Source organism: Hydra vulgaris, chromosome 12 (assembly GCF_038396675.1).
Source record: "Hydra vulgaris chromosome 12, alternate assembly HydraT2T_AEP".
NCBI classification, from domain to species: domain Eukaryota; kingdom Metazoa; phylum Cnidaria; class Hydrozoa; order Anthoathecata; family Hydridae; genus Hydra; species Hydra vulgaris.
The window spans coordinates 36,277,501-36,300,276 of NC_088931.1; the positions used below are offsets into that span (position 1 = coordinate 36,277,501).

At 29.3% G+C, this 22,776-nt stretch overlaps 1 protein-coding gene across 2 annotated transcripts in view; it reads left to right on the top strand.

Moving 5' to 3' along the window:
• Positions 1-22,564, top strand: part of LOC136088690 (uncharacterized) — a 40,697-nt gene extending 18,133 nt beyond the window's left edge. The window contains exon 2 of one of the 2 annotated variants that reach the window (XM_065813110.1): positions 5,168-6,031. In XM_065813110.1, coding sequence (XP_065669182.1) covers positions 5,168-5,202 — 35 coding nt within the window. In that variant the 3' untranslated portion in view covers positions 5,203-6,031. Of the gene's footprint in view, positions 1-5,167; positions 6,032-22,514 lie in introns of those variants that run through there. The other variant, XM_065813111.1, reaches the window with a different exon arrangement.
• The last annotated feature ends 212 nt before the right edge of the window (positions 22,565-22,776 follow it).

A 22,776-nucleotide genomic window follows, 5' to 3' on the forward strand; every position in this document is an offset into this window, starting at 1 on the left:
CTTTCCCGTAACCAATTTTTAAAAATTACCTTTTTTTTGGGCAGTTTTATGCTTAAGAATTAATTTGAAATCGAATGTTAAGCTTCATTTGTTTAAATAATGGGTTAATCAAACAACTAAATTTTGAAAAAATGTGGGTTTATTGCCTTTTCACTCCTATAAGGGGTCATCCATAAAGTACATACGCCCAAAATTTTGAAATTTGACCCCCCCTCCCCTCTGTTGCTATGCGTACTTTTATGTCCCCACCCCCCTTAAAAGTACGTACGTTTCTCAAACCCCTCCCCTCAAATATCCCCCCCCCCCATCCCTCCTTTATTTTTTTTTCTTAATAAAAAAGTTGATTTAAAAAAAAAAGACGGAGGGTACCTTAGATACTTTATACGTATCCCCAAAGCCCTTTATTTGTGCATTTTAGAAACGTCTTCAAGTATATTTGCAAATAACAATTTAAATAAATTTAAAATACTACAAATGTACGTGTGTATTTGGGTGAGAGGTTAATGCGACGGAAATAGTTGACGGAGATCCTGGTTCGATTCCCAGTGAAATCATGTAAATCTTTTTTTTGTTTTGATAGCGAATCAAATGTAAATAAACTATACTTAAGGTGGGCGTTTTTTTCAGGCACCCCTCTTTACTAAGTAAAAAACGAGTCTTACGTGAGATCAGTAATATTGAAAACAAAGGGTAAAACCCAGTGGGAGGGGCAACAGCAAATTTTGTGCCCTTTTTGCTAATTTAAGAAGCTTTTTATTTTAGCAAAACCTAGTGGTCAAATTTGGAAGATTTTGAGACGCCATTGACACGTTTTTTTGGGGGGGGATTCCGTCCCATCAACCACGGCCCTCAGGTCTTACTCAGGGCCAGTATATAAGGGGTGGCATGTGTGCATGAGCCCCCTCAGGATTTTTTGATGTTCCAGATAAAACACTTTCACACATCGTGCAAACTTAAGTTTGTTAATATGCCAAATGAGGTGGCCTTGCAAAAAATTTGGATGACGGAGGCCTGGGAACAAAAAGCCCTAAAACATTTTGCCTCCCCCTTCCCTGCCCAAACGTGTGGGAAATATGTAGCAAAATTTTTAACTTTACCATCTAAAACTAAATTTAAATTTATCGACAGATTTTAATTTTTGTAGAAAAATAATTACAAAAAAGTTATGACCATGCAAAATTTACACCCCTCTCATTTTAGGGGTCGGAAAGTTTGCATGGTCATAACTTTTGTAATTTACAATATTTTTCTACAGAAATTAAAATCTGTCAATAAATTTAAACTTAGTTTTAGATGGTAAAGTTGAAAATTTTACTACATTAGTGCCCTCACATATGGGCAGGAGAGGGTAAGCGTTTAAAGGCTTTTTGTTCACAGGCCTCCGCCATCCCGATATTTTGCAAGGCCTCCATTTAGCATAGGTATAAACAAACTTAAGTTATGAGTTTGCACGATGTGTAAAAGTGTCCTATCTGGAACATCAAAAAACTCTGAGGGCGCCCATACATGTGTGCATAGAGGAAAACTATACCCTCTACTCCATTTACCATACATCTTTTTATGTTGGCAAACTAGAATCTTTAGTCAGAATGTAACTTTTCTATTGATTAGCTGGTTAATTGTGATAAATTAGAAAATCGAAGTACGTACTTTTAAATTGAACCCTCCTCCCCCTCCCCCTCCCATACGCTTTCGTACGCTTTTTGAAGACCTCCCCCCCTCCCCCCTATGAGCGTACGTACCTTATGGACAACCCCTAAGGTATAAATGAGTAATGACATAATGTTTTGCTTTCTAGTAGCTTTATTTTTTTACTTCTTTATTGTTCCACATCATGGGTCGGGAACCTTTTTTAACCTAATAGCCATAACGGCTAAAAAAAATTCAAAATAGTAATGAAGAGCCACAAAAATACAAAATTAAAAAATTTTTTTTTAATAACTTGAAATCATAAAATGAAATTCACATATTATGTTAAAAAGATAGAAAAAGTTATAGTTAATAACAATTATTATTGGTGAAATGAAGTTTAATGTCATTTCTGGATTTGAACTTTTTTTGATAATTTGGTTAAATTTGGCTGATATTTCGTTGAATGCAACTGTAGTAGAGCCTGCGTACTTTCATCTGTTAACCTACTTCGGTATTTATTTTTGATAAAATTCATCGATGAAAAAAATTGTTCACAATTATATGTTGAACTAAAAATGGTTAATAGACCATAAGCAAGTTTTTTGGAATTTATATAAGTATTTGGCAGTGAAGTCTAGCATTTGAATATGATATCCTGTGGCGTATCTTTCATGTTTTCTTCATAGATGGCGATATGTGCAAGCATTGCTTCAAATTTATCAGCCCAGATACTTTTATTCCGAATCTCAACAAGCTCCAAGTGTAAGTCTGCAATATTTATTTCAGGAAATGCATTTAAATCCATCAATGTCAAACTGCATTTACAAATTTTAATGTTTCCTGATATTTCCTGAAATCATGAAATCTGCTTGCAAATTGGTGAACAATTGTAGTTGTTATCTCAAAAAATTGTTTACGATCAACCTTTTCTACTTCTGAAATTATTTTCATCCTGAAGTTTCGTAAATTATTAAAATATATAAATTGGTCTTCTGAAATATCGTCTAAAAATAACTTTAATTTTTGCTCAAAAGTAATCAGTTCTCTCAGTAGCTGGGCAGATATATTTCCTTTTCCTTGCATCTTCAGATTAAGTTTATTAAAATGTTCTGTCATATCAAGCAAAAATTAAAAATTCTGCAGCCATTCTGAATTCTTTAATAGTTCTTCATTATAATTTTTAACAATGTTCTTCATTATAATTTTTAACAGCTAAAAATTTAGTTATTTCACTTAAGCATTCAGAAAATCGTTTTAAAGTTTTTCCTCTTGACAACCAATGTACAGCTGTGAATGTAACTAGTTCTTTATGTATAAAATCCATTTCTTCTAACAATGCTGTAAAGATTCTGTGATCTAATGATTTTGCTCAGATGAAATTTAATATGGGCACAATGACTTCCATTACATTTTTCAGCTGTGGTATTGCTCCTAAAGATTTTGCAACCAAAGCTTCCTGATGTAAGATACAATGAAATAAAATAATTAATGAGAAATATGACTGGAAAATAGTTTGATAAAGCCTTTATTTTTTGCAATCATAGCAGGTGCTCCATCAGTTGCAACGGATGCTATACGCTCAATGTTTATATTTTTTGTTTCCAAACATTTCAAAACTGATTCTGCGATATCTTCCCCTCTTGTTTGTCCCTTCATAGGCAACAATTCAAGAAGTTCCTCTTGTATACCAGAAGCTGTTAAGTATTTGACCATTACGCAACATTGAGATATATCAGTGACATCTACAGATTCATCAATAGCCGGGGACAAAAATTCAGCCGTTTTAACATCTTCTATTTTCATATTTGAAACCTCTTCTGTAATATTTAAAATTCGTTCCTTCACGGTTCTACCCGAGAGTGGCATATCTTTAATCTTTGATAGTATTAAATCTTTGTTTTTAAAATCATTATATAGAATTCCAGAAACAGTATACGTGCAATCCTTCAAAAACTCACCATCTGTAAAAGGTTTACCAGCTTTTGCAATTTGCAATGATAATGCGAAGCTTGCTTCAGTTGTGGTTGATCCGGAATGAATATAATTTGAAAAGCAATTTTGTTGAATTAATTGTTTTCTTTGCAATTGAACCTGTCATTTCGAAAAGGACACAAGTTCAAAACTTTTAGTTTTAGTTTATAAATTTAAATTAAAAATATTAGTATGATTTATGTTTTTTTTTTATAAAAAGCAAAAGTTACATAAGTTATATACACTCTTTATTAATTTACTTCTATGATTAACTTCTTTAGCATCGTAGACATTATTTTAATAAAAATCATATTTTTGTTGATTTTGAAGAGTTTTAATAAATGGACTTGTGCCCTTTTCAAAATGACAGGTTCAATTCATTAATAGCTTTTTTTCTGCATTCACCTTCGATATATTTTTGGGCAAATTCTTTATTCTTTCCTTCAAAATGACGTTCAATATTGCTTGATTTAATATTCTGAAATTTCACAGAACATATTAAACATAGAGGATTACCATCACTTTCTATAACTGCATATTTTTCAGTCTATAGTTTCTTAAATCTTCTATTTTCATCCGCAACTTTTCTTTTTTTGGTGCGAATTATGATCTACCAGTTTTAATGCATTAAAAAAAAATTACAAACTATAATTGAATACTAAAGCTAAAATAAATAATAATTAACTTACTAGTCTTAATATATCAAAAAAGCTAAAATTAAATTATAATTACAAAATATATTTGAATAATTGAAAATCAAAATAAATAATAATTAAAATAAGTTTGTTATATATAATATAAACTCGAATAATAGTTCAAATATATTTTTGCTTTTGTACTTTGCATTCGAAGCACCATCGCATCAACAATATGTTTCTTTTTCATTTTTGGAAAAATTGGCAAATAGGCATATAGTACATAAAAATATGTGCAAAAAAATTTCAAAAATGATTAGTTTTCTCCTTCATTTTTGAAAAATTGGAAAAAATAGACACATAAAAGAATAGTACATAAAAAATATATGAAAAACTTGAAAACATAGAGACAAAAAATAGTGCATAAATATATAGGGGGGGGGGGGGATAAGTAATTTTCTTATTCATTTTTGTAAAAATTTTCTCTAGAAAATACAAAAGTAAAAATAAAAAGAAGTTAAAATTTTTAATATTGTAAATCTATATGAGAGCCACATTTCTTCAACAAAAGAGCCGCATTCGGCTCCGGAGCTGCAGGTTCCCGACTACTGTTCTACATCATCAAACATGTTTAAATCATTTTAAATGAATTAATTTTTATCACTTTGTTCAAACTAATACATTGCGCCTTTGTATGTTACATTTTATAAGTTCAGTTATATTTAAATTTGTAGACATTTTTGGGATGTATTTTTTAAATTAAAATATCAAATTGAAACAACACCTTAGAGTGTTATTGGTTACAAAAGTCTTTATTACAATAGTTTGGATATAAATCTAACCTTTTGAACTTATAATTAAAACATTTTTTATTTATATTTTTAAATAATATTTTGATTTGTTCATCTTTTTTTTTTTTAATGTATTAGTTATCTCTCCTACTTGCCTCTATAATGGATTATAGTTGAGATTATTTAATCTTGAAAGTTCAAAAGAGATAGAGGAGTTTCAAAAAAATCTATTAGATGAAGAAGAAGAGGTGGAGTATTTTGAAGTTTACGCTGGATTGCGGCCAGAAGGAATTTATTGGAAAAGCAACAAACCTGCAGATGTTGTGCTAAGGTTTTGCGAACCCATTTACAGATCCGGTCAAAATGTCACTGCAGATAATTGGTTTACAAATGTTGATCTGATTAAACAATTAAAAAGTAAAGGGTTGACCTATGTGAGAACAATTCCAAAAAATAAATGTCAAATTCTGAAAGATTTTATTGCAAAAAAAGAAAGAGCTATTAGAAGCAGCATTTTCAGGTTCAGTAAAGAAATGATGTTATTATCTTATGTTCCTAAAAAAGGAAAATGTGTCGTTTTAGCATCTAGTTTACACAAAGATGATTCAATAGATTTTGATATTGGATACAAACTTAAGCCTTCTGTTATATCATTTTATAACAAAACCAAAGGAGTAGTTGACAAAACTGATCAGTTATGTGGGTTGTGCAACATTTCGAGAAATGTACGCCGGAGGCCAATGGTAATATTTTTGCAATGTTAAACATAAGTGGCATCAACGTTTAAAGATTATATTTTGGGAATGCTCAACCTGTTGTTAGAAGTAAAGTTTTCTTAAAGAAATTATCTCATGAATTAGTGATGCTCAACTTATTTTAAGAAGTGCAAAAAAAAAAAGAAGGGTTACCAAAAGAACTCAGTGATAGTTTTCATTGTTTTAGATCAATTTTAATTTTAGAACAATTCCAAGGTAACATTAGAAATAAAAATAAAAAAAAAAAGATGCCAGACATGCACACAAAATAAACAATTAACAAGGTATAATTGTCAACAATTCCATCAACCTATTTGTTTGACACGCCTAAAAAGCTATCGCGGCAACTGCGCAAAAACTGTACCAGGTTTATATGTTAGAACATGATGATTAATTTATTGAATTAATATTATATAAATGTTACACTTCTTTTCAAAGCATTTAATCAGTTTTTTGATTTTTTTTTTTTTAATTATATAATTAGCTTTTTAAAATAGTCACTCGAAAATTGTATCAATTTGATCAATGCGCCTCTTTTATTCAAAATAGCAATTGTGATGGAACTTTTAATTATTGTAAATATTTCATTTTTGTTCAAAGATTGTTTAAGCAGTTTATAAAAAAAATTAAAAAATTAAAAAAAAGTATTAAACTGATGAATTGTTATGCATATCAATTTAATACAATGCACCTTCCTAAGTTACAAAATGATTGCACCTGCCCAAGGGTTAAAGCGGCTGCAGAGTTGTCCCAAAAAATAAGTTATGGTTGTCCCTCTTTAATGTGATCATTTAAAGTTATCTTTCTTTAATATTTGACGTTTAGCAATTTCTTATATCTATATTTTCAATAAATATCTATATTTATTTTATGTTTATATATCTATATTTTCAGTAAATAAAAATAATAAAACTGAAAATAAAATTAAAAAGTGACTCCAAAAAAAGAGCTAGAACATACTAGATCAGAAATATTTCTTGTGAAGAAAATGAGTGTGGTTATCCCAAGCAATAAACTTCCAAATGGTAAAAATGTTCTGCAGTATTACCTATATATTAGAAAGCTCATATGCTGTTGAAAGATCATGGAAGAAACATTTGGCTACCAGGGAAAGCACAGGAGACACTACAAACATATCAAACAGCTCTGCGAGTAGTCATGATGATATTTCTGATTCAGACTTTGTAGCAGATCTAGACAAAGAAGAGTCTAGCTCATCAGTTCTCCTTCCAAAAGATATTCTAAAGAAAACAGCTTTTACTTCTATATGAGTCATTGCAAGGAGTCTGTGTCTCTTACTGCTATAGGAGTTATTGCAAGGAGTCTGTATCAGATTTTGTAGTGTCTAGTGCAACACCATTTAGAGCTGTAGAGGAGGTTTTGCCCAAAGAAAGAGTGAAGATTAGAGTACAAATATCTACTCTTTTGCAATTTTCATTATTCCCTATAATTCTACACTTTGATAGTAAGATTGTTAAAGAATTCACAGATGAAAAAAAATTGCAATATTACAGGCTTGCTGTATTAATAAAGATAAATTGACAAACAAAACTACTTGGTATTTCTCTCACTTCAAGTACAGGAGAGGAGCAGAAAACAGTAATCATGGAACTTCTTGACCAATTTGAGATTACTGACAAGTTTCACAGATGTGTTTTTTATACTACTTGTTCTAACAATGGTAAACAGAAAGGAGTATGCATTAAACTAGCTACAGAGGTTGACAGGCCTCTACTCTTATTAGCATGCAGACATCATGTGTATGAAAGACACATTGTTCACTGCTGGAATATCTACCCAACTAGTAACACAAATGGACCAGACAATCCTCTGTTTAAAAAGCTAAAGCTTGTTCGGAACTCTTTGGATCACAATTCTACTGTAATTAACAGAATGAAGATTAAGGATATCACTGAGATCTGGTTGCAGGATCAATTCAAGAGAGCTTTGGAGCTTTCTGAAAACATTATAATGGAAACAATGAAGAACTTTATATTACAAATTATTTGAATGCCGTAGTTTGAATAGCTGTAAAATAGTTAAAAGTCCGTTATCTAGTAAATCACAGCTTAGAATAATAATATAATTTTAATGTGTATATAAATAAGGTGCCATACACAGTAAACCAATGATTAGTATCATAAATTAAACTGAAATTTTAAAGAATGAACCTTAACTTTTTATGGCTGTTTTAACTGTTGCAAAAAGTAAAAACACAATGTAAATATTAAGTTTGAATATTTACTTTTTATTTAAATAAATACTTATATATAGAATGGATGCAGGTCTGATTTTCTTGATTTGGGTGAACTCACAGTAATGGTGCTGTCTGGAGATGTGCAGTACAGTCTCGAAAAATTTTGACCTGTACATCATGGCAGGTCTTTGATGAAAAGAATATACTCTTTGAAGATGTTCCTCCTATTGAATAACGTTCCCAACCTTTGGGCTCAAGAAAAGAAAGGAATTGATGACATGGCTTTCTTTACTGCAGTGTTTTATACTAGATGGTTTCTCAGGGCAGAAATTCCAGCAATCACTTGTTCTCAGGTTTTTCTACAGTAATTTTAAATTCCTACTTTTTTTACTTTTAATTCTTTTTAATTCAAAACGTTTTAAAGTTTAAATAAAAAAGATGCTTTTCAGTATTTTCCTAACTAAAGATTATTTCTTAGGATATGAAAGCTCTGTGGCAGATGACAGGATACTGTGATATCAAACCTTAGCAGGCAAAGCCTGTGATTGACTTACTGAAGAGACACACCTGGTACATTGATCCTACCACTGTTGTTATGGCTCTAGTTGATGAAGTTGTCTAAACCATGGTGAGATTGCCAAGAAGCTTTATTCTATGCCAAGGCCCAAGACTTATGTTGTACACAGGCAGCAAGTAGATCGTGAAATGCTGAACAATCTAGATTTTTGTCAGGATAAAAATCCTAGCTTAGTTTCAGTGCTTAATGATTGAAGTAAGAGGGCTGTGAAACTTGTTCTGGTATATTTTCAAAAAATTTATGAAATTTGAACCTAAAGTGAAAATAATAAAGTCACTTTAAACAAACATATTACACAACTTATTTTTGGAACTGATCAGTCAATCCCACAAAGAGAAGAAGAGGCAGGAGTACTACTACAGGAGTACTATTTGAAGAAGAGGCAGGAGTACTACTTGTAGCCAACAAGTTCAAAAGTAGAAGAAAGAGATGGAAGAAAACTGATTGTGAAAGAATTTCTCTTTAAATCTTCGTGCTAAAACTATTTTTTTTTAATGTTATGGCATCATTGAAAGATAGTAAATGCTTCTAAATGTCAAATATTGAAGAAAGTCGATGTTAAAAGGTCGTCTTTCTTTTTTAAGGTTTTAAACCTTACAAAAGAGCAAAAAAAAGGCAAAAAATTCACATTTTTGGAAAATGCAATTGATTGATTGACCCATCATTTAAACGAATGAAGCTTAACATTGGAATTAATTCTTATGCATAAAACTGTCCAAAAAAAATTAATTTTTCAAAATTGGTCACGGTAAAAGTCCCTTAAAATGGAGTTTAGGGGGACTCATTGCGGGGACAGATAGATTGGTTCAAATGTCATATAAAATAAATTTACTTAGTAATATCTAGGGTGGGGCACCATATGAGAAGCAATATTAGTTGATGTTTTAAAAAGTAATTTTTTTTAACACGCTAATATATATATTAGGGTGGGTCAAAAAATGGGTGTAAAATTTCAATAAGACTGGAAGCTTATAAGGTGCCCAGATATTGGTTTTATATATAAATTTTTTTTTTTTTTTGTTAATGTTGAAGGGTGGACCACGGGCCCTAAACTTTTTAATTTTGATGATTTTTGTTGATTTTTTGGAAATCTCAATGCCCGTGGGCCACCCTAAAACAATGAGGAAAAAAAAAATCAGTAAACTCAAAATGAGTAATAGAAACAAATAAAAATGCACTCTTAATAAAATTTTCTATGTAAAAATTCTGAATGAACCTGAAAAAATTAGGAAAACCAAATATTTTGCTTTTTCAATCATTTTATTTGTAATTTCTTATGATGACGTTTTTATCATTTTTTACAGTTAAACCATCAAAAGTTTCAAATATCATACCACAATATTGCATTTAATATGTAAATTTGAGAAAATATTAAAAAAAAAAAAATTTTTTTTGTTGATCATGGTGCGGTTTTGTTGACTAAAAAGTCAAATAATGCTGGAAGTAACATTTGCTGCAAGATCATTCTTCTTGGATCCTTGTTTACTTCTCGTGTAGGCATGGTTAAAAAAGAACATATCTTGCCTCTACTCCTACGTATTGGATTTCATAATAAGCTCCTGAACTAATTTGATAGCTCTCTCAGAAGAATCATTGGCGACATCTAGAGGTTTGATTGGTAGTTTCAAACTCTAGATAAAAATCATTCAATTCCCAAAACTGTGAAGGGGTTTTTAGCCACTGCACTTCCCCTCTTTTCATGGCCAATAGATCAGCCAAAATTGCTCAGTAACAAGAGATGCTAGGGATAAAAGCTGATCTTGGGAGTAGTTGAGTGAGGGAAGAACCTTCTTATCTACTTCAATACGCTCTAGTGGACTTCGATCAATGTCAAGGCATGACTGGACTTAAGTACCAGTCATGCCTTGACATTAATCGGACTACTTCAGTAGCTCCAGGAAGATTTATTTCCATAAATCTCTTTATTTGCCAGAGGGCTTTTGTATCCTATAAAAAATTTAAGTAAGTAAGCAATATTCTATTGTTATAGTTTACATGTTTTTATTTTAATTCTAAACCTTTACTATTTTTACCTGATATGGAGAAGCAGCTGGCAACTGAGCTCTAAGAAACCATTGAGCATAAAATATACTGACAAACATAGCCATATCAGATATTTCCTCTTTAGTTAGACCAGAAATGTGATCGAGTAGAAGGTACATTTTCAGATAGTACAAGGCTTTAGCCATGAACCTGGCATGGTGTACAGGTCCAGGCATATGAAACCTGAACCTCTCCTCCTTAGTAACAATCATTAAAGAAAGCTCAACTAACTCCTGGTAATCTTTTCTTGATTTCCTATCCTGTATTTTATTAATTATTGTTTTTAGACATTAAAATACATACAAAAATAGGTTACAGAACAATAATGTATTAGAATTAATGATTCATTTTACCTTTGTGTCTTTTTGTTGATTAAATCTCTATAGAACTGTTCAGATTCCTGTTGGTTTAACCAGGTTTCAGGTAGAGTTTCAATCCTCTTCAGGGGCAGTATATCTTTGTCTAGATCATTCCAGACTGACTTGATTTTTTTAAACAGCTGGTTATCTTGTCCTGTAGATTTACGACTTGGGTACATCTTACAGAAGTGAGTAATATGACGCTCCAGAAAATGGTGTCGGGAGGCAAGGAGAAGAAGTGGTCGTCCTAACTTTTCTGACATTCTGGTATTTACACCTTGGAGACTTCTAGTGTTTGATGCAGTGGTATCAAAACAGATACATTGTACTTGGTTAGTGAGACCATAATTCTCTAGAAGATTGTAAATAGCAATGAACTGCTGTTCTCCAGTCCCTGAATCAAATGGAGGAATACCAATAACTCAGCTTTCCCATTAACTTTCAATAGTATAGCAAATCTATCCTGAGTAGATGAAATATTTCCTGTATATTCTTTTACTATCTTTCCATAAAAGTGAACAGAAATCAATTTATGACCAGAGTTGGCTAGGTCCTTGATGTACTGTTGAATCTTTTTAACTTCTGAATTGATCACATGTTCTATGGCTCTGAGAGAGGATGATTTAGACGAAACATATTCACCAACATTTCCTCCTAAGAGAGCTATTACATTGCTTATGATAGCAGTGTGTTGATTCATTGAAAGACCTTCACCTGCAGCAGTTATAGCAGTACGCCTGATAATATCTTTAGATAAAAATACACTATTTTCTTTAGCCTGAACATTTGTGAAAACAAACTCATCCTGATCACTTTCATTAGCATCACCTGCATTACTAAATGAATCAACAGAAGTATCTAATTCATCATGGTCTTCCACCAACTGCTCATCAGATTTCTCACTCATATCTCCACAAACCATTTTAGAACCTCTCTCTCAGCTGCCTTTTTGAAGCTGGTGTCGATAGGTCCTATGTAACCTGTCCTTTTTCAAGAATTTGATATCTTCTTTCTTGGCTTCAGCTGTTCTTTTTCTGTTCTGTTGTATGTCTTCAATTAATACTTTATGTTATATCCTATCCAAAATACCTTTTTAGATTCTGTTACAAAGTTCTCCCTCTTCATGATTTCTGCTGGTTTTTCTCTATTCCTATGAGATTACAGCTTCTTATAGATATTCAGCAATGTTTCAACTTCCTTCCTAAAATGATTAACAATGAAAGATTTATGGTCAAGTAATTACAAATTATATTAATATTAATGAAACAAACCTGAGAGAATTCTGTACATCACGAGTTTTATACCCCCCAAGCTTCTAAGGAACCACAAGCTTAGACACAATACAGCAGTGATTCTTATCTTCTGGACAGATTTGTGTAAAGCCGTTACTGTTGGTACAGCAGGCAAGATTTCTCAGAGCAGCATAAGGTATGATTTTACGGAGGTGAATATAATACTGAATTATCTCTTCTCCTGTGGCAAATCGCTAAGATGGAAGTGAGTCCCATGATTTACCTATAAGAATATTTCATCGGCCCTCTTGCTTTTTTTTCAAGGAATTTTTGGCATTTTATCTATTTAATTATAAAAGAAATAATAATACATAACATAATTTAACTTTATATATTTTCATATTTAAGAATAAACATATTTCTTAGAACTTCACTTGTATTTGTTTAAGTTTTGCTATTAATTAAAACACTTGATTGATGTCACTTGCAGTCATATTACCAGTTTGGAATAAATGTGTACAATTGTACTCAGTACTGTTGTACGAAAATACGCGGGTTATAGAAGAGCAAGACTAGATTGTCCTCTTACTCATCCTAATTAACTTTAAATTATCTAAAAATAAATATTATTTATACTGGTAAATGATTTTCTATCCATATTTATGAGATTTTAACTGTAAAAAAATGATAAAAACGTCATCATAAGAAATTACAAAGAAAATGATTGAAAACGCAAAATATTCGGTTTTCCTAGTTTTTTCAGGTTCATTCAGAATTTTTACATAAAAAATTTCTTTAAGATTGCATTTTTATTAGTTTCTATTACTCATTCCGAGTTTACTGATGATTTTTTTTATCATTGTTTTAGGGTGGCCCACGGGCGTTAAAATTTCCGAAAAATCGACAAAAATCATCAAAATTAAAAAGTTTAGGGATTTTAAGGTGTATATATATATATGTGTGTGTGTGTGTGTGTATATATATATATATATATATATATATATATATATATATATATATATATATATATATATATATATATATATATATATATATATATATATATATATATATATATATATATATATATATATATATACAACCCTCGGAATTAGGGTCGGCATTCGGCAATGCCGACCTAACTGCCGGCCTGAAAGTATTTGAGGTCGGCAAAAAATTGTTGACCTCATTTTTATGTTTTATGGTAAGACCTTTGTATCAAATAATTTTTGCCGACCTGATGCCGACCTCTAAAAGATTGAGGTCGGCAAATTATTGCCGACCTCAAATTTCCTAATTCCGAGGGTTGTATATATATATATCGTTAAATCGCCTAAGTTCGGTCACCATGTAACTTAGGTCATTTAAGAAAAAATATAAAAAAAAGCATGCAAAACTCAGGTTTACAAACTTTTTTTTCTCAAATAATATTTGTAATTAGTTTGTAAATCTTAAAAAAAAAAATGTTTAAAATGCAACCTGATGAAAAAATTCTTCAGCAAAACATCAATTTGAAAAAATGCATACTATTAAGATCTAAAATAAGCAAATTATTAAAATAAATGATCATAGTATTATTAGAAATAATAGTATAATAAATGATCATAGTATTATTTGAAATAATAGTATTATAAATGATCATAGTATCTTAGTATTATTAAGAATCACCAAATTAATTAAATAATTATATTTACAAAAAAAAAATTAATAATTTTTGAAAATTAACTACTTTTTTTATAAAAATTAGTGAAATTTTGAAATACTCTAATTACTTCGGTCATTCAAGGATAAACAGCGAATGAGACAATTAGCAGTAATATTGTGAAATGTTGATAAGTGTTGCGAATGTAAAATTTACCGGTAACTTTACCTGTAATTTTACCAGTAAATTTTGACATTTTTATAATGGATACACACCATGGTATTTTATTTAAATAAAAAGTTTGTTTATAATTTCAAAATTAACTGACTGTTCTTTGAGTTCTGAAAGTTATCAAGTTTGTGTCATTTTTTTTGGAGATAAAATTACAGCTCAACAACAACTATAGATGCGTTGCGAACCCTGTGACGATTAGTTGTGTGGATCTTGCTGTTCTACTATGGTCAACGATACGTGCCAGAATTGCCAATAAACATACAAAGCTCATTTAAAGCAAAGTAGTGTTTTTTTGTTAATTGAAAAATATATTTTTAATTTTATTTGCCAGCGGTGTAGCAAATGTGATAATGGCCAAAGTGATAAAATAGTTGACTAATTACAATAAAAATTAAAAAAACTATTAATATTTAAAAAGGCCTTTTTTATGTGCTCCTTGTTTTCTTTAGTGCCCCAAAAGACTTTTTTTTTTAAGCCCGGGGCGACGCCCTTCTTAGTTAATGGTGTTACCTAAATTTATATCATAATTGTACAATAAAACAACATTTAAAAATTAGTTTTTATTAATTGTGACGTTAAGTTTGTGATACGTCATTAGTATTTGTATAGCGGCCGAACTTATGAGATGGTATCACTGATCTCAAAATATAACTGGATAGCGTACGCGGCAAATATTTTGAAGCCAGTTTTGGCCTCCCAAGATTGCAACGGTTTCGGTTGATTACAAATGAAGAAATTTTTGTTACAAACTTATATGTCATTTACATATATAGATATTATGAAATGTACATGTCTCAAATATGATTTTTGGTTTTACATAACAATAATTTTAAAAAAAAAGCAATATTACATATTTACGTAAATTTCTCTATTGTTTAACAAAATATATTCTAAACAATAAGTTTGTATAATTATTATTATTAAAAAAGCAAGATATTATAATGATATCTTGCTTTTTTAAAGATAAATAAATGTTATTAAATAAGATAAAAATTTTTAGTTTTTTTTAATTAAGAATTAGTTTATTTAACATTAATAAAGAACAAATAAGGAACTAGTAGTTATACAAGTTAACAATTTCCAAACAACTTTCGAATAATTATTTTAAGTTTGAAAAACTGAAATAATTTTATTCATATTTTGTTTATTTTTCATTTAACTACTTTCTTTTAATTTTAGTTTTACTATAAATTATTTGTTTAATATTGTTTATAATACAATTTATGCACCTTTTAGTTCTTAACTACCCAATGCTGTGTGCTAGAAGGTTAATAACATAACTGCATGGTAGGCAGCTAAATATCTTTTTAAAATAAACTATTATGAAATTAGTTTTTCAAATAGATATCACAAATTTACAAATGCTGCATGAACTATTAGCTGAGCTCTGTGAGTACACACAACTCAGGGGTTCCTTCTAGAATTTTTTTATATAGTTATTTGTGTCTTATATTATTACAAACTGCCAAATGAGCCAAAAAACAAGGAGAATATATTGTTATCACTTATAGTTGAGTCAAACATGAGGAGCTAGATCAATTATTATTTTCAAGAAATCGACTGATCTCAAAGCAGCACTTGCTAATGCATTTTGAATTCCAATTTCATTTGGAAAGAGGCAATCTATTAAAACAACCAATTAATTTGGAAACACCTTTCTGTTTCTTTGCATATAACACTTATGGTTGGTTTAATCAAACCTCTTATGTCTTTGAATTTTAAAATCTATTTTGTTTTAAATGAATAGGGAGTACTAGTGCATTCTGACATTTAATGAGGATATTTTTTTTTGAAGTCATTTTATCTACGTATCCAGCAATATATGGGATCAAAGTTTTTTTGTATTCAAATAGATTGTTGCAGTTTGGAATATCTGCATTATCGTGATCACTAACTGTTGGTTCTCTCTCCAACAAATCATATTTTCTTATTAATTCAATTTCAGTAAAAGATATTTTAGTACTAAAATCACCAAAAGAATCGTCTAAAACATATATATGAGTTTTATCTCTGATGCTGCAGTTTTCATTTGAAAATTAAACGGTACTTTGCATAAAAAGTTATTTATATGTGAATTGTTGGCAATTGATATTGCTGTTAAACATTTTTGCAGATCTCACAGCACCAAAAAAGAGCTCTAGATGGTTTTGACTGAGCTTATATGATAATAAATAATTTAATGGTGAACCTTCTTTTTCAACCCAATCAAGAAATACCTTGAGCAGATTTAATTGCTGCCAAATATCCAATGAAATCAGTTTTTCGATTATACAAGATCATTTGTGTAGCAGTAATCTCTTTAAGACTAATGATATTCTTTAGCAAATCATTTTCTTGAATTTAATGTCATATAATCAATCTATTATGCAAATAAACTCAACAACATATTTATAAAATTATTTAACAGCTATTTACAGTTCATTAATATAAAAAAGTCAGCAAGCTGTAATATATAACCATAATACTTAACAGCAGGTAAGCAGGATATTTAATTAAAGTTAAGGAGATATTTCAAAGAGGAGGAAATGTTTTGAACATTTTTATATAAAAATATAAATAAATTTTTTTCAAACAAATGTATTTTTATATACATTTGTTTCTTCAATTGTATTGAGTGATTATCCTTCAAACTATAAGAAACTATTATTTACTTTTTATTTGTTTTAAAAGTTGTTATATACTATAGTTGTTATAACTATAATTTAGACCTGGGGTTTTTTTTACCGGTATAAGTGACACTTAATAATATTTTATTCAAATAGTTTATGCAATAATAGAATTCAATAATAATAGAATTCTAGAAGGAACCCCTAAGTTTTTGTATACTCACAGCACTCAGTTAACAATTCATGTAGAATTTGTACAAAATGGCATCTTGCTGCAAAAAATAGAGAATATAGTAGTAGAGAATATAGAGGGTAGAAATGATTGCCAGAAATTTGATATAGCCATTTAAAATGTATATCGGTTTCACCGCTAGGAACTAAAATCGCCGCCATCTTGGGAGGCCAATTTTAGCTTCAACTTTTTTCGGAAAAAACAATAGAGCCAGCTATCCAGTTATATTTTGAGATCAGTTGATGGTATTAAAAGTTCGGTCAAAGTAGATGTTTTCATTTTAAATTAAATATTAAGTACTAGTTTTTATTTTTCAATTTTTTATTTTTACAATATCAATTATCAATATAATTTCCCTATGTTCTCTACAAAATAGAGTGCTCAAAAGTTCTTAAAAGAACAGAGCAATTATAAATTAATAGAAAATCATTTAACAAAAATTATTTTCATTTTACACTGTGTTTCATCAATAAAGACTCATCAGAAATGAATGATCAAATTAATAAAACTTCATTTTATACCAAAAAATAAATTACAGGAAGTCGCAAATGTCTTAACTACTGTAAATTTTCACATATTTGTGGAATATGCTGACACTTATAATAAGAATTCTTTAGAATTGATTACTTCTGCTTATTTTAAAAAAAAGAAATTTGAAAGGGGGGATTTAATGTAACTATTATTTGAGTCCACTTATTTTTATAGTTTATTAGGAGAAACTTATTTTCGTCCCTGCATTTAGAAATCAATTATAATTTTTTGTTTAATAAACGTTCTTGGTTTGCATGTGTAATTATTTCACATTTTTCTTGTAGGCATAGTATGCATTTTTTTGGAAATATTGTTATATGCAGGTGCTGTTTTTAGGATGGACCAATTCAGTAAAAAGTCATCAATATTTTTATCTTTTAATTCCCATATATATTTTGACAGCATGGTGTTTTTAAACACTTTTTATTTTTAAAGGATTGCTTAGATTGGCAAAACGTTTTTTCCATTTACCTTCTGTTAAGCCAATATATTGTTTATCAGGTACGTTCTTAGAGGAAATAACACATTTATAAACCACGTTTTTTGATAAACAACTTCCACTCATTACACAATTGTTTTTGATTGCAATTACAATTTTCTGTAGTTTTATTATTTAGAATTTCTTTTTTCTTTAACAAAGCATTATTGTGACCTTTTACAATTCTTTCCATATTTTTGGTGCAACTGTAGGTTACTTTTGACTTAAGACGTCTTTATTGATGAAACATAGTGTAAAATGGAAAAAAATTTTGTTAAGTGGTTTTCTATTAATTTATAATTGCTCTGTTCTTTTAAGAACATTGAGCACTCTATTTTGTAGAATACATTTTAAAATTATTTAAATATTAGGCTCCTTATTAACATTTGTTGAGCACTCTTAATGGAAAGCCTATTTTTTCTTAAAACCAAATACAAACATAGATGATGTATTTAATAATAACCAAGATAATGATAATTATGGATTTAAAACAAAAAATATTGCATTTAATAAAACCTATATAATAAACCATTTAATAAAACCTATAAAAAAAAAACCTATTGCATTTAATAAAAACAATAAAGTTTCGCCCTATAAAAAACGAGTTTCAAACAGAATTAAAGTTAGATGTTGAAAAAATTAAATCAAACCCTAATATTTTGGTTTTTGCTGATAAAACAAATAACATTGCCAACTCATAATAGAAAACTATGAAAACAATTTACGCGACAATATTACTAGTTCTTATGAGAAAGCCCCTAAAAATTTGGAAAACGCAATTAATTTAGAAATTCAAAGTATTGCTAAAAAAATAAACCTTGATAACAGAATCAAATCAACTGCCCCTGCCCAAGTCATCGTAACACTAAAAGACCATAAACCAAATTTTGAAAACAAACTTTCTTGTAGGTTATTGGTTCCCTCAAAAAGTGAGATTCCCTGTAAACACACGACGTCCTAAAGACGTCTAAAAAACATCTTTTAGTCGTCTAGACGTCTAAAAAACGTCTTTAAGACGTCGTGTGTTTACTGGGTTGGACATGTAAGCAAAATTTGATTGGACAAAATTATTAATATTCTTGGAAATAAATTAAATTTGCAACAATGGGAAAATATGACTGATGTTATAAATTGGTTATCCATAATCAAAAATAAAAATGACTGTACATTATTCAATTTGATATTAACGATTTTTACCCTTCAATAACTGCAGATATTTTAGATAAAGCAATTGAATTTGTAAAAAGCCACACAGTTATTCCTGAAGAAACAATCCGTATAATAAAACATTGTAGAAAAACCTTACTTTATTTTAATAAGAAAACTTGGAAAAAGAAAAACATACATGACTGCTTTGATGTAACAATGGGCAGTTATGATGGAGCAAAGATTTGTGAATTTGTTGAACTATACATTTTTAAAGTATTTTATTAAGTAAAATTTAATTATTATAAAGTAAGATTTATTAAGTAAAATAATCAATATAAATGATTTAGGCCTTTATCGCGACGATGGTTTAATAGTAATGCGTAAAAAATCTGGTCCACAGCTCGATAAAACTAGAAAAGTTATAAAATTTTTAAAAAATGTTGGATTTCAAATCGAAATAAACATAAATTTAAAAATGTGAACTTTCACATTTAACCGCTCTAAAAATTCATATGAGCCTTTCAAAAAACCAAACGATGAATTATTGTATATTAATATTAACTCAAATCATCCACCCCAAATTCTAAAACAAATCCCGATTTCAATTAATATCAGGCTAAACCAAGACTCCTCTAATGAAAATGTATTCAATTCTTCTAAACGAATATTTGAAGATGCCTTTAAAAAAAGTGGTTTTGAAAATTTTAAACTAAAATTTGACCCTGAAAAAAAGAATACAAAAAAGCGAAATAGAACTAGAAATGTAATTTGGTTCAACCCCCCATATAGCAAAAATGTTTCTACTAACATAGGAAAGTGTTTTTAAAATTGATTGATAAGCATTTCCCGCCCTCTAATAAATTGCATAAAATTTTTAATCGAAATACAATTAAAGTTAGCTACAGTTGCACCAAAAATATGGAAAGAATTATAGAAGGATACTTAGAATGTACCTGATAAACAATACATTGGCTTAACAGAGGGTAAATGGAAAAAACGTTTTGCCAATCTAAGCAATCCTTTAAAAATAAAAAGTGTTCAAAAACAGAGTTCAACTTCATTGGGAGCGATAGCATTTGCCGTGTACGTCGACCGGCCGGAAAACGCCTCGATTTACGTTACTGCCATAAGACCGTGAAGCATGGTGGAGGCAATGTAATGGTCTGGGGGTGTTTTTCTGCTAACGGTCTAGGTCCAATACATCGAAATGATGGAATAATGGACCGTTTCATGTATAAAAATATCCTGAAAGATGTTATGTTACCTCATGCTGAATGGAATATGCCAATAAAATGGGTTTTTCAGCAAAACAACGATCCGAAACACACTGCAAAAGTAGTTTCAAGACAAGTGGTTTCAAGACAACCACCTATCGGTGATGGATTGGCCGCCTCAATCTCCGGATCTCAACCCTATCGAGAACCTGTGGGAGATCGTCAATCGCAGAATTAATCGTGAAGGTGTTCGTAATAAGGATCAACTGTTTGAACAAATCCAAAAGGCCTGGGCAGCGATTCCACAAAGTTTCATTGATCCCCTAATCGAATCTATGCCTCGAAGATGCAAGGCTGTGATCAACAAAAAAGGATTCGCCACGAAATATTGATAGCGAAATACAGCTTGGTCAACATTTTGTCGAGTTGCACTTGTTTTATCCAGAAGGAAATCAACTTTTTTAAATACTTTTGATTAATTTATTAATTTTCGTGTACAAATAATGAACTTTGTGATGAATAAAACTTGAAGAACTTTGTCTCTAAACAGTTACATAGTTATTTCTCTAAATTGAAAAAATGCAGCACTTTTATATAAAGAAACTAAATTAGCATTATTTGGTTGCACTCGTTTTGTCCGATACTGTATATATATATATATATATATATATATATATATATATATATATATATATATATATATATATATATATATATATATATATATATATATATATATATATATATATATATATATATATATATATATATATATATATATATATATATATTTATGTATGTATATATATATACTAATTAGACACCTGCGATTTTCAATTTTTTTCAGAAAAATCAATTGCTTCAACGGGGAGTATCTTTATTAGACCTTAAAACTATTATGTGCAAAATTTGAAAATTTCAAGTCTTTCCGATTCTATCTTATTCTAATTTAAATATTTCATATTTATTATGAAGCACATATGTTTCATTTAAGGTCTATTAAAGGTACTCCCACTTGAAGCAAATGATTTTTCTAAAAAAAGTTGAAAATCGCTGGTGCCTAATTAATATATAGGCCGGGTGAATAAAAAAAAAGCAATCGCTTTTACTCAGAATATGATCAGCTTTACGTGAATAAAAATTTCAGATTTTTTGCTTAAGTTTTTACTCACGTAAAGCTAAGCAATTACTAAGTAAATTGCTTAACTTTACGTAATTAAAAATTTGTGCAAAACTCGTGAATTTTTATTCACGTAAAACTGACCACTTAATGAGTAAAAGTTACTCTAGTTTATAAACTAAAGTAAGTTAAAATTGATTATTTTTTTAAAATGAGTGTTGGTGTCAAACATTTTCCCGCTTATTTTCATATATAATGAAACTATTTAATTTTTTAATTTTTATACTTAGACATATTTGGGTCCTGTAAAAATCGGTGGATTTTGAATAAAAGCCATATTATTTATAATTATAATAAAATAAATAAACGATCTTATGTAAATAAAAAATATGGTTTTAAATATTGACAAATATGTTGGGTTTAAATTTTTTTGATAGTTTTATTTTTAAGTTATAAAAAAAAAGTTCGTCTTTTAGCTTGAAAACTTTGAAAACTAAAAGCAGAAAAATAAAATAAACCGCTGGAAAGTTAAAGTTTTGCTAATGTTTATTTATTTTAATGACGCATTTCTTTGTAATTCTACAAAAAAATGACGTCTTTAAAGCGGATTATTTATGTTCATTTTTCAAACTTTATTTTCAAATAAGATAGTTACTAGTTAACTTTAGATTTTTTTTATTTTTGATTTAATTCTTATTTTCTTATAAACTATCTACTCCAGCTTGAAGCAACTTAATATCAAAAATTGCTGGTATATATTGCTAATGTATATTGGGTTACTTATATTCTTTATATATTGTGTTATTTCTTTATATGAATAAGTATTACTATGAAATTATTTGCTTTTATTCAAAATATATATTTTTAAATTTGTATTTAAAATGTTTTTCTGTCTAAACACAATGAGGTAATATAAACAACATACAGCAAAACATGAGGTTTCCTACATTTTAGATGTTCATAAAAAATAAAATACATTTGTTTTCAAAAATCTATTTAATTATTTTAATTTTGACAGATTTGAGAAATAAATAAGATTCCAGTGTTATTAAGTTTTATATAGTACTTACAATATAAGCAAGTTGTGTACAAAAGTTAAGTCTTGATAACGTTCAGATTCACTGTGCGCAGCAACTGGGTAGAAACTGTAAAAGGTAATGTCGCTGATGATTTTGGTGTGGGAACGAGCCTAACGTTGGTGAGAATATCTTTTGTTCCCATGGTACTCTTTGTTCAGTACATCCCCGGTAATAATATAGTGTTCTTAATGGTTAAGTAATAAACCCCTTTTGAATGCTGTAAAAGGAAAGTGTATTTAGTTACTCGATTCCATAAATATTTATAAAAGTATTTTTAAAAATTACTTAATTTTGTATTT